Here is a 13,940-nt window from a genome sequence, read left to right on the forward strand (position 1 = left end):
CAAAGAAATCCCTTTAATTGAACCTGTCTGAAGTAGTGAAGTAGACTAAAAGATCTCAAAAAGAAACACATCATGTCACCAAATAAATACATTTAACAGATGAGAACAATGTCATAGACATCTTCTAGTCTGGAAAGGTATGAAAAGTCATTTCTAAGGCTTCAGGACTCAGAAGTAATGTGAGAGCCATTATCCACAAATAGAGAAAACTTGTACCTTAGAGAAGTGGTGACCGAGGTTATCATAGTTAATTTAAACTAACAAAATAACTGACACTGAAATGTTAAAATAATTTGAGTTACCTGAAACTAAATTAAAGTTAAGCTTTACAAAAAAAAAAAAAAAAAAAACAACTTAAATTTAATGATGTGTTTACAAAATAAAATAAAATAAAATAAAATTAGGGACAAAATCCCCTTTTTTTAGTATTTGACAGCAGCAGACTGACTAAGAAGTACACCCAAGACTGAAGAGAGCAAAAAGGTCTGATTTGATTGAAGAAGACTTTACAGAATGGTTCATTTTAGGTCTTGCGTTAAATTAAAATATCATATTTGAATAAATAAAAAAGAAAAGTTAAGAGAAGCCTGTTTGAATATGTTTTAAAAACTGTATGATTTTCACCAGTTCTGACCCTTTTACCCCCCCCCCCCGACAATTTCCCTGTATTGCGGAAAAAAAGAACTCCATTTCACCAGTCATACCCAGACCTGAATACTGCCAGACCTGTTGAATCAAGACGCCCCTTAAGTCTCATCATGCCACTATCCAAAGACATTCAAGAACAGATGAAAACAAAGTCACAGACATCTATCAGCCTGAGGGGATTAAAAATCCATTTCTAAAACTTCGGGACTCAGGAATTATGTGAGAGCCATTTATCCACAAATGGAGAAAACTTGGAACAGTGTTGAACCTGCCCAGGAGTGGCCGGCCTACCAAAATTATTCCAAGAGCACAAAAGAATCTTGAACAACATCTGAAAACCTGCGAGCCTCACTTGACTCAGGTAAGGTCAAGATTCATGATTCAAGTAGATGAAAGAGACTGGGCAAAAAAACCACTGCTGACCAAAAAGAACACAAAGGCTCATCTCACATTTGACAAAAAACATCTTGATGATGCACAAAGACTTTGGGAAAAATATTCCCTAGACAGACAAGACAAAGGCTGAACTTTCTGGAGGGAGTAAAACTAGCAGCTCTCTACCATTCAATCCAGAAGGAAAATGTCAGGCCATCAATTTGGAACCTCAACTCAAGCACCACTGGGTTATGCACAAGGGAAATAATCCAAAACACACCATCAAGTCCACCTCTGAATGTCTTAAAAATATAAATAAAGGTTTTGGAGTGGAAAACTCAAAGTCTGGACCTAAATCTTATTGAGGTGCTGTGGCATGACCTTAAACAGGCCTTCAACGACCCTCCAGTGTGGCTGAATTGAAACAATTCTGCAAAGATGAGTGGGCCAAAATTCCTCCACAGCGATGTAAAAGACTCATTGCCTGTTATTGCAAACACTTGACTGCAGTTGTTGCTGTGGGTGGCACAACCAGTCATTAGGTTTAGGGGGCAATTACTTTTTCAAATAGGGCCAGGTAGGTGTGGATGGATGTTTTCCCTTTAATAAATGACATCATCGTTTAAAAACTGCATTTTGTATTGATTCAGGTTATCTATTCTAATATTAAATTTTGTTTGATGATCTGTAACATTTAAGTGGGACAAATAGGCAAAAAAAAGTATTACAAAGGGGACAAATACTTTTCACAGCACTGTAACCAGTTTGACAATAAATCTGTTTGTTCCCCAAAAATTTAAGTGATCAAAGATACAAGGGCTGTATATAATCAGACACAAAATGCTGGAGGGTCAGTGAAAAAAGACACAATACATAAAAAAGCCAATGCAACGCAGCACTCAGGAAAGGTAGCACACAGCCTTCATGAGATGATACTAATGCTGCGAGTGAGAGAGAAGCAGAGTCAGTGTCACCATGCTAGCAGCTAATGTACAGTGTGCAGGACTTGGTGGGGACTTCAGAGGTCACACAGGGAGGACTAGTTGCTGGTTCTAACCCTGCTCATCCCCAGCTTCAGGGCCTGCATTGAGAGCAGCAGAAGCTTCTCCGTTACAGCGCGATGTTGGCTCGGCGTCCTCTGGCAGCGGGCTTGGCTGCTGGAGCTCAGCGGCAGCTGAAGCCGCCTCTCCGGCTCCGGCTTCTGGCGCAGGTTTAGCTGTAGCGGAGGTGTCTGTGACTTCAGCAGGTGCTCCCTCAGGTGCTGCCACAGAAGAGGGTGCGGAGGGGTCTGTGACTGCTGGGGGAGATGTGGTATCTGCAGGGGCAGCAGCGTCAGCGCTGGTAGTCTTTGACTCAGGTGATCTTAGTCTCTTCATGATGGTAGTGACCCGCACTGCTTTCTGTAGGAGGAAGAACAGAGTGAACTCAACAAGGTGCTACTTCCTGAAGATTTACTCAGAGAACATCAGCTCCCAGAGGAGTGCCAGAACTCTTATACAATAGTACAACACTACACCGGCCTGTTCAGGAGCGAACAAGAGCGCTGTGAAGGAGAACAAAAAGGCTTACCTTCCATTTAGCTCTGGCGAAGTTCTTCTCTATCTGTGCGCACACATTTTCCTTAATGTTCTTATCTGAAGCTGCACCTCCAGAGATCCTGTTAGGGAAAAAAGGAATATGACACAATTACACCTTAGCCTCATACTTCCCCAAACTTATAGATGCCACAAAATGAATTTGTTGTTCATTATTTTTGTTTGGCAATTTTCTGCAGGTCCTTTCAATTTCCAACGATTTTTTTTACCCTTTTGTAATCCTTTTTTTCAAAATTTATTTGTTTTATTTTTACTTTTAAAGATTTTAACCTGTTGAAAATGGCTGGAGCTTAGTTTTTTGAAAAATCCTACTTCTGAGAGTAGTTATTGAGCAGAGTACTTTTTACTCCTACTCTGTTACATTTGTGATTAAAAAACGATACTTCTACTCCATTACATTGGGCATGCACTGGTCGCTACTTTTACTTTTCTATAATTTATTTTCATTAAGTATTTTTTACACTCAGCTGAGATCTCACAGCAGCGTGAGGTAAAATCCTCAGTACCACAGAGAAAACGGAGGACTGACCCCTCCCCCTTAACTATCAACAGTTGGAGATAATGGCTGAAGGTGTAATACCTGCGCCTCCTTCAGAGGAGCATGTTCATCCCTGGTCCAACATCAAGACTTTCTTTGCCTTTCGAACAGCGAGGAACAACAGCCACATAATGCGCTGCCTACTGTGTCTACCTAAAACTGTGGAAATCTCAAGCTTCAAAAGTAGCACATCAAATCTAAGAAAGCATGTTATGGTAAGTAAGATAAACAAGTTTATGACCGCACTGCTGGTTGGCTAAACATGTAAGCCCAAATCTCTGGCTGTGTCCAAAACCACACACTCATTCCCCACTCCCTATCCACTCTATAGTGAGCAGCATATAGTGGACTATACAGTGGACTCAACTGCAAATCACAAAAATGATTTCGGACACTACTCCGGCCGAGGGCGATGACGTCATTCTCAAAATTTAAAAGGTTTAGCAACAACGGCTTGTGAATTTCCTTGACAATGGCTGAGGATTGAAATTAACAGTAGAATGTATTACTTCTTTTAACCAGGCAATGATATTATTGGCAAAAAAATATGAAAACTTGTATAAATGAGCAGACATTTGATGACATTTAACACTATTATTCTTTATAAACAGCGCAATTAGACAAAACCAAATTTAGCCACAGATGTGTACAGAGCAAACTAAAATGTTTAAGCTACATTTGTTTTAGATACTGCAGCAATTTTCAGTTTTGAAAATGTTGATCATCTTTGCAGAGAAGTGATTTACCTTGAAAATAATGAACTCTAATATAACTGTGGTTTTAAGACTGGTCTAGGCAGACAAGAACCTGCTCTTTTACAGCTTTTCTGTTTACAGTAACGTCAGATCGTATGTCTCTTCTTTGACTGGTCTGCAGGATAAAGCAAAGCTCTGCTGCCTACCATTCATGATTTATAGCCTCCTGGGCTGTCAGTCTCTGGTCTTGATCCACCTCCATCAGACGAGCAACCAGAGTCTTTGCTGTCAGGAAGGAATCACAGAGAAAAGAAAAGTCAACAAAAAGAAGATTTTGTCCTCCCGGTGAACGGTAGTATAAATATGGCATGTGTTCAGGGCTGAGAAGGGAGAAACTTTTCAGTTTGAAACATTGAATCAGTGAGGTGTCATTCCCAGTACCTGAGTCTGAAATGTCATCCCAATAAGGAGAGTCGAACTCATAATCCCCTGCCAGGATCTTTCGGAACAGGTTCTTGTCGTGGTTTTCATAATCATCGTCATCAGATTCATCGTAAAAAGGAGGGTTGCCTGACAGCCTGAGGAAGCACAGGAAATAACAACTAACAAGCTCACAAATCATCTGCAAAACATTTTTACAAAAGCACTTCTGAATTCAAATGAAATGCAACGGTTTGTTTTAGCGGCATAACTTACAGAATGTACATGATAACACCAGTCGCCCAGCAATCCACTGGCCTGCCATAGCGCTGTCTACCAACCACTTCTGGAGCTGCACACAAGAAAGACCCTTCATCAGAATCTCTGCCAGTTTAAAAGCAGACAGCCGCATCACCATCTCCACTAATCTGCCTGTGTGAAATGTTAGAAAAACTCTCACCAAGGTACTCTGGTGTTCCACAAGGGTCCTTTATAAGTCCATTCTCCAGCTTAGCAAGATGGAAGTCGCTGATGACTATCTTAGAGTGCTTCAGGCGGTTGTAATAAACCAAGTTCTCCAACTAAAAAAGGAATGACAGCTTGCAATGAATAATTCATGTTCAGAGGCTATCATTTTCATAGTTATTTATGTGGTGAGAATTTTGAAGGTTGTATTTCAGTTGGGAGATCATTTTCATTTATATGAAGGACAAATAAGAAGACTAAGGACTTCAAAAAGTTCAATTATCTGCTGCAGATTAAAACAAAAAAGATTCAAATGTGTTTTTTTTTTGTTTTTTTTGTCATTTTATGATGTTTGGATATTAACTAAGTGCTCTGACCAACTTTGATGTATTTCCATTTTAGAAAGCATTGGTTTTATCTCAGTCGATAAAGCCCTATCAAGGGGGGTCAAGATCTATCACAAGGGGGGCCTTATCAAGTTGATTCTCTAATATCATTAAGGAGCTATTGAACTTGTCCTCTACCACCGAATCAGATTCCTAAATTGCTATTTCTGTAGTGCTTGTATTGTGGGGGGCTGCATAGTGGTGCAGTGGATGGTGCTAGTTTCCATGTGTGAAATTTGCATTTGCACATTGAGCATGCATTTTATCCATTTATAAATCACTATTGGTCAATGTCATTTGGCTATTTTGACAAATAAAAAACTCCTCAAAATTAAAGTGAAAACAAATTTCTCCAAATTCATGTCAAGACAAAAAAAGGTAAAATAAGCAATTGCATAAATATCCACAGTTAAAGTTTCTGACCTAATTCAAGGTTTCAGCTAACTGGTGCTAGGAGTCTCACAATTAGTGAAAATGGAGATCACCTGAGTGCAGTGAATGTCTCAAGTGGTTGTGGTGTAAAGACACCTGTGTCTGGAAGGTCCAGTCACTGATCAATCAGTGTCCCTTGCTACCATTACACCATGGACACAAAAGAACACTCTAAGCAATTTAGATAAAATGTTATTGAAAAGTATTAGTCAGGGGATGGATAAAAAATCCAAGGCCCTGAACTTCTCTTTGAGCTCAGTTTAATCTTTCATCAAGAAATGGAAGGAATATGGCATATGTGTAAATCTGCCTTGATCAGGCTGTCCTCACAAACTGAGGGTTTCCACCAAGACACCTATAACTACTCTGAAGGAGGTACAAGCTTCTGCAGCTTTATGGGAGTCTCTGCTACAACAACTCCCATAAAGCTGTCAAAGCTTTATGGGAGAGTGGCAAAGAGAAATTTACTGTTGAAAAAAAAAACAAATCAATCTTGACTAGAGCTGGTCAAAAGGCATGTGGGAGACTCCATGGTCAAGTGGAAGAAAGTTCTTTGGTCTGATGAGACCATCAGACAAGGCACTAATTTTGGTGGGCACAAAACACCCCACATCCACACAGTGGGGGCAGCATCATGCTGTAGGGATGCTTCTCTGAAAATCCTAGAGGACAATCATATTCAGTCTGCAAGATAACTGTGGTTTGGGAGAAGATTAATTTTCTAGCAAGACAATGACCTGAAGCATACAGGGAAAGCTACACAGAAATGGTTTAAAGACAACACGGTGAATGCTAAATCCAATAGAGAATTTGTGGCTGGACATGAAAAGGGCCGTTCACACCTGATCCTTAAGCAATTTGACAGAGCTTGAGCAGTTTTGCAAAGACGAATGGAGTAAATTGCATTTTCCAGATGTGCAAGCCTGATTGAGACCTATCCACACAGACTCAGTGCTGTGATTACAGCCAAAGGTACATCTACTAAATACTGACTTGAAGGACGTGAATATTTATGCAGTCACTTATTTTACATTACATATTTTTATTTTATTGACATTACTTTGTAGAAATCTGTTTTCACTTTAACATTTAAGAGGGTTTTTTTGTCAAAAAAGCCAAATTATACTGACCATGATTGAATTATAAAATCAACATACGGTTAAAACATCCAAGAGGGTGAATGCTTTTTATTGGCACTGTACATATGTCAGTGGATTTTACAATATTTAAACCAATAAAAAGTTCCAAAAGGATGCGTACGCCACTCATAGTGTCAACATCCTTCGATGATGGACACTGTGTGCAAAACTAAAGTGGTGGGCTTTACCTTGAGGTTTCTGTGAACAATATTCAGAGAGTGAAGGTAGGCGACAGCCTCCAAAACCTGGCGCACCACATTACTGGTATCTCGTTCTGAGTAGTAGCCCTGGTCCAAGATCCAGTCAAATACTTCTCTGCCTGTTGCTCTTGAAGAAAAGAGACAGTACATGAGTATCAATGTTATTACAGCTCATTTTGAAAGCTATAATTTTATAATAATAATAATTATAATAACTTTAGTTGTATAGCACTTTTAAAAACATGGGTTTACAAAGTGCTTTGAGAAGTGCAGAAGCAAGCAGAAGAACAAAGCAACAACCCAAAGAAAAGATAAGAAGACAGAACGTGACATGCAGACAACATCAGCAGAATCCACACATTTAAAGAAACTAAACAGGAATATGGATGAGATAGTAATTCATCAACATCAATATACATCAAAACCTAGATGTCATGTGAAGCCATGCAAACTAAGACATCACAGATATCAATCAGAGTGCAGACATGAAGCCATTCTACACAACTAAGACATCATGTACATCATCAGGATGCAGGCAAGACACAGACACCAAGTACCATAAAACAATAGGAACAATAGGAACCCAGGCAATGCAGAAACCCAGCTGCACAGGCTGAGACCGAGAGGACCAGAATTAAAACATGAAAAATTAAAAGAGAAACAAGGAGGAGTAAAAACAAAATAGGAGATAAATGAGAAAAAGCAGTAAAATGTAAATAAGAGGGCAAAAATAGACAGTAAAGCGAGGTAAAACGAGCTGTAAAACTGTAAAAACAGTAAAATTGATACATATTATAACAGAGGTAAACAAAAGGGAAGCAATAAAGACAAAAAAAAAGCAATGATGTGAGGGAGACAGTAACGATTAAAAAAAACAGCCAGGGGGCAAGGAAATAAAATGAGGTTGACAGGGAGTAAAGGAGAGATTAAGAGGAAATTAAACTAAAACAGGTAAGAATCTGTGAGAAGATAAAAACTAAATAAGATGAAGACAAAGACGACATCACGTAAAAGCCAGTCTATAAAAATGAGTTTTAAGATGTGATTTAAAAGAGATTCTGCATGCCTTATCTCCTGGGGCAGGTCATTCCAAAGTCGAAGGGCTCTGATGGAGAAGGCCCTGTCACCCTTAGATTTGAGTCTCGACTTTGGAATGACCAGGTAGCCCGTGCCCAATGATCTAAGGCTGCGGGTTGGCTCATAGGGGGTTAAAAGTTCTCGTATATAGATTGGAGCCAGACCCTTCAGTGCTTCAAAAGCAATTAATAAGATCTTAAAATCAATTTTAAAACTAACAGGAAGCCAGTGTAAAGATGCTAAAAGGGGGGTGATGTGATGTCGTCTGTTAAAACCAGTGAGAAGCCTAGCTGCTGCATTCTGTACAAGTTGGAGGCGAGAAAGTGATTTCTGGGAGATACCGGAGAGGAGTGAATTACAGTAATCTAATCTGGAAAAGATAAAAGAATGGATGAGTTTTTCCAGGTCCTGTTGAGTCAGTATTGTTTTTATTTTGGAGATGGTACGTAGTTGAAAGAAACAAGATTTAACGACTGATTTTATGTGATGATCACAGTGGATTTGATGTTAGTTGCTGCTAGAGAACCGAGGTGGCTGTTGATGAAGGGGGAGAAGTGGGGATTAAACAACATGATTTCTGATTTTGAGTTGTTGAGTTGCAAAAAGTTTTGTGCCATCCAACAGTTAACATCATTTAAACAATCTGTAACAGCAGCTAGGCTTCTCGGGTCCTCAGGTCTCAGGGGCAGGTATATCTGTGTGTCGTCTGTGTAGCAGTGAAAGGAGACTTTATGATTCTGGATTATCTTATTATCCCATTGTGCACAAAGGCAAAAGTAATGTGTAAAATTATTTGTGTAACCTGTAGTATATCATTGAATATTTTAAGATTTGATATACATTTATTACAGAATTCTTAGAGGACGGCATACCTTTTAAATGAAAATGGTATTACTTATTTCCCTAGATGTGTTTCTTTTGTGTATGATCATTTTCCCTCTAACCAGACCCCTAAACCCACTCATCACACATCCTTGAAGTATGAGACTACAATCACACATTCAGCATATCCACGGAAATGTATCTAATTCCCCAAGAAAACATGCTGATGAGAATGGTGCAGCTAGAAAGCAATCATATCTGAATACCAAATAGGGGGAGTTCAGAGCTGCTCTCATATCTACCAGGCCTCAGGCTACAACAGCTTATTCCCCACGAGTGTATAATCAACACATGCAGCCCAGCAGGCCTGAGCGGCTACAACAAGCAAAGAGCCTTTTCCCCCGACTCATCAGACATCTGAACTCACAGTTCAAGGAAGAGGAAGTACTCTTTTTTGGTCTCAAAGACATCCACCAGCTGGAGAATATTGGGATGCTTCACCCTGTGGAGACATGTCAGAAATCACGAAAGAGAAACAGAAAGAGAGAGGAGGATTGATTTGAAGATTTATGTAAGAGATGATAGCTGCATCATTCATGGAGGATGATGGAGGAATAACATAAAGATCGGTTGTGATCCTCATTAATAACGCATGCAATGGTGCAGCCATTGAACAAGCAAGATAAATTTTAATGTATTCTGTTAACTTAACTTCTTAGCTTCCTGTCCAACTGTCCATCCATAGATAAACAGATTTATATAATCTGGATCCTCCATCTGGGAACAAAACTGACCGTGCAACAGCGTGGTGCAGAGCATTTGAGCATGCTTTACACAACCACAGCACCAGATGGGAATCTTAATGGTGAATTGGGCCCACTGGGCAGCAGTTAGTTTAAAACTTTTGATTGCTGCTCTTGCCAGGAAAGTTGGCAATGCACCCACACACTGCCTTTAATTATGCCAAATGCAGAAAAGGGTTAACAGAGCTGAAATTTTGTCTTAATTTTCCCAGGTTTAAGATCTGAAATATCCATCATTATTTGCATCATTACTAACACAAATGTTGGTTTTGTAATTTACATTTCTGTGACAGCAGGAGCAGAGGAAAATCACTGCATTGGGAGATTTAAAGCAGAAATTTTGGGGGATCTGTGACAACTACATACATCAAATCAGGGTTCAGAATTTGAGCAATGAAATAATTTAGTACACATTAAATATATTTTGACAGGAAGCCTTATGGGAGAGAATATAAGGCATTAAGAATGGCTTCTTGCAGCTACATCAGGACAGTAATGTTTGTATTTCTCTGTATAATTCAGAGGGTGTCACTGGGCAACATATAGATGAAGTCATTTTTCCAATTTCATGGGTTTGTGCACAAAACTTGGTGTGTGCTGCCAAAGAATTGATTGCTTTACCACAGTACTGCCAGTACAAAATAAAATCTTTCCAAGCATTAAGAATCCTTAAGACATATTTTGGAAATGTAATATTACAGGCCTGGGGAAACAGAGAATCTTATATGGTCTTTTTGTGAAAAATTGCCAAGTTCATAAAGCATGTGTCCTAAAGTATAAAACTGCAGTTTGACTGGGCGTTTTTCTTTTGTTTTATGTCACACCTCTACTCTCTTCTCCTAGTTCATCCAGTGGCCCTTCAGATTTCAAAAACAGTGTGCTCTGAGGTTGTTGAAATTAGGTTCACTCAGAAAATCTAAAATCATAAAAAAATCCATATGAATGGTTCACATAAAGGTTTTTTGGTAATAACACTTGGGTGTTTGGGCTATTTTGTTCAGGTTTAACCAATGAAAACAATTCAAATTGATGTTACATATGTGTGTGTCGGGGGGGAATGGGGGGGTCGCTCAGTGGAAAAATGGTTGGGAACCACTGTTTTAGACTATAGAGACACTTCAACAAACATGCAGCTTCTTCTGTCTTAGCGCAAGACAGAGCGAGTACAAGTTCTCTGCCAATAGTTGACGGTCCATGACAAGGATTCTAGGAAACCACTATGGGGGTTAGCATTAGCGGCAAAGGCAAAAAATGATCTAAAATGGATTTAAAAATGGATATAGATGCTCAATATTGGATAGAATGGCATAGATTTAATCTTTAACAACCATGAAAAGAGACACAAGTACCAGGCTCACTAGAAAAGGGATTTGAAGGCCTGGATATCGTCATTGGAACGGCACAACAGCTAACCTCATGAGGACAAAAGTAAGAGGCCACGATTTATGGTTTAAAAGTTATTCAAGTTTAAATAACCTGTGCCTCTATTTGTCATACTCAACAACATTAGATAGTTAATGTAGTTAAACTGTGTGTAAACTCCAACTACTCAGCTCTGCACAGCTTTGCTTCTTTCTTGTTATTTTGAATAGATGACTCTCTTCGTTTTACTGCAGTCCATAGGTGCATTTATTAAGCATAACCACATAATCATGATGAGAAGCTGTTAGAAGTGGCCTTCCTTGTTTGTCCTGTGAGTTACTCACTAAACATCCTGAGGCTGCTTGTAGCATTAACCAGGAAGGCTAATTTTAACAGCTTTTCCCCCTCATTAAAAGATGATACAAAAATGGTGTTTTACTACAAGGTAAACACACCTTATAGAGAGATTAAAAAACAAACAAACAAACAAACAGAAAAACTCCTTTATTCTAAATAAGTAACCCACAAAGGTGGGCAGAGCTGAGCAAGCGTGTCTCTACTCTACCTTGAAATGTCTAGTGGGACCACAATGTAGCAGGGGTCAGGTGGTGGAGAGAAGCACAGCATAACTGAAGTCTAGCATAAGCAAGTACCACAAAACATGAGATATTTCATATTTTAAAAAAAATGTCCCACACTTGAATCTTGCAGACCGATACACTGATTTTGTCTATTCATTCCAACAATGGTCAAAGCATGGTGTTTAAAGAGAGGTCTCAGAGCCTCGTAGACCCAGCAAGACAAATGGAGTACACAAAAGCCTTTAGTCTCTCATCGTTCTGCTCCCTTTCTATATATAATTCTCTTTCTGCCATGAATTCTCTCATGCTGACATTTTGCGAACCTCACCACCTCCTAATCACAGCCTGTCTTCCCAGAATCATCAGCCATCAGTTTTTTAGCCATCCAGTCTCTGCAGCTTTTCAACCACCACCACCAGAGTCTGGACTCTGTGGGGGATTTTTTTCTGCTGCTGCTCAGACAGTCATGCTTCAATCACAAAATACCCCCAGAGAGCTCATGCACCAAAGAACTTCTGTCAAGAAGTTCTTTGGTGCATATCTTCCATGATATTTATTATAATAAACAGTTTTTAAATTTGTCTCTCCTGATAAAAATAATAATAACATATTTCAGACAAATATGTCTACCTTTTCAGATGGAAACCAAAGTATAGGGGCATTTAGTATTACTGTTGATCAGCAAGAATCCAAATCTAGACATTTTAGCACAAAATATTTAAATTCTACAGTTTTTATTAGAAATGTGCATGGTGACTGCTCTCTACAGGTTGAAACCATCTACTGCAACTGATTTTTTTTTTCTGAAAAATCTCTGTTGGCTGTTCTGGTATGCTGTGATGTAGGTGATACCACCTGCTTTTCCCCCTACTGGTAACTGCACTGTGGTGCAGGGGATAGCACTGTTGCCTTACAATAAGAAGGTCCTTGGTTCACTTCCTGGTCAAGGCCTTTCTGCATGATTTTGTCTTTGCATGTTCTCCCCGTGCATGCGTGGGTTCTCTCCAGGAAACAGCATGTTTTTTCCCACCACCATAAAAAAACTTGCTTGTTAGCATAATTGGTGACTCTAAACTAGCCTTAGGTGTAAGTTTGAGGGTGCCCAGTCGTCTGTCTCTATATGTCAGCCTTGTGCAGTCTAAGGTGTACCCCACCTCTTGCCCAGTCACAGCTGGGATAGGCTCCTGCCCCCCCCCCCCCCCCAACTTGGGACACGCTGTGTATCTTTCTTAAAACAAGGCATAATATGCTAGCTTGTGTCTTCTACATCTTTGGTTCCCGAGGTCTGGGACCCCCGAAGGGTTCCTGAGGGGAACAGTGGTTCCCCCACTTCCCCCATGTAGCTCATGTTGAGTCTACCTTGAATGCTTATGACATCATGGCTAATAATCAAATCTAACAAGCAGCATAGACTGAATGATGTTGTGGCTGATCAGGGACGGTAGGAAGGGGAGAGTGGACATATCTTATCCCGCCTTCCTCCTACCCCTCTTCATGACGTTTTTGAAATTCCAGGGTAATTGCACCTCAGCTAAAGCACTCAAGTTATATTACTCTTTAAAGTGTCTTGACTCTCATGTGAATATCAATCAAGTGCACAACTTACATCTTTAGGATAAGAATCTCGTTTTTGGCAGCCTTGCGGACTTTTCTTCCATCCTTTTTCAGGAACTTTTTACAAGTGTACATTTTCATTGTAGTTTTGTCCTTGGCTCTGAATATCTCACAGAATTCCTCCCTGAAAAGAAATATTTACAGCTCTTTAGATCAGTAAGAGTTGCTTACAGAGATGTTTAAAGTCTTCACTGATGATGTTTGTGCTTTAGAATAAGAATAATTAGTGCAGAGATACTTACGATTTAACAATTTGACCCAGGTCATATTTGTCTGTCACATCCGAAGGATTGTGATAATCCTTCTTTTCTCCAATTGTTAAACAGCCAAATGGCATGGCCGCACCTGACCTGTGGGAAGAGAACAGAAAAAGGCAGAAGAGAAGAGAATTAAATGAAGAAATAAAATAACATTTCTCTGAGATCCATGAGGATGTGCAGGGCATCCCACCAGGCTTATGATCTCTTTCCAATTCAGCCTCTCACTGTGCCATAATATTACATTGAATGATGACTTGGCTAAAATCAGGCCTCCCCCAGTCATAAACAATTGCTCCAACAATGCTGAGGAAGCCTTTCAAAGGCAGGATGGCTGTATAGCCACCGGAGGATCCAGTGTGATGCAGAGGATTGTTTCACTAATTCTGAAACAGAGCCTTTCATGAGCCCGCTTTAATAATTGGCAGAGCCAGAGAGGGACATGCAGCACAGGCTCAGCTTTATGCTAATATCTAACTTATATAAGTCTAAAACAGCAAGGGTAATGTTTTTGTAGTGACGCAGAGGTCT

The 13,940-nt window shown here is 39.7% G+C and overlaps 1 protein-coding gene across 1 annotated transcript; it reads right to left on the minus strand.

The window, feature by feature from the left end:
- Positions 1-751: 751 nt before the first annotated feature.
- camkvb (CaM kinase-like vesicle-associated b) lies at positions 752-13,498 on the minus strand. Its single transcript, XM_041783678.1, has 10 exons — positions 13,395-13,498; positions 13,145-13,276; positions 9,220-9,294; positions 6,882-7,020; positions 4,732-4,852; positions 4,548-4,623; positions 4,293-4,429; positions 4,058-4,136; positions 2,593-2,680; positions 752-2,423 (listed from the first exon to the last, which is right to left on the minus strand). The coding sequence occupies exons 1-10, from the start codon at positions 13,487-13,489 to the stop codon at positions 2,076-2,078; spliced, it is 1,290 nt and encodes a 429-aa protein (XP_041639612.1). The 5' UTR covers positions 13,490-13,498; the 3' UTR covers positions 752-2,075.
- Between the last annotated feature and the right edge of the window lie 442 nt (positions 13,499-13,940).

This window comes from Cheilinus undulatus, linkage group 3 (assembly GCF_018320785.1).
Source record: "Cheilinus undulatus linkage group 3, ASM1832078v1, whole genome shotgun sequence".
NCBI classification, from domain to species: domain Eukaryota; kingdom Metazoa; phylum Chordata; class Actinopteri; order Labriformes; family Labridae; genus Cheilinus; species Cheilinus undulatus.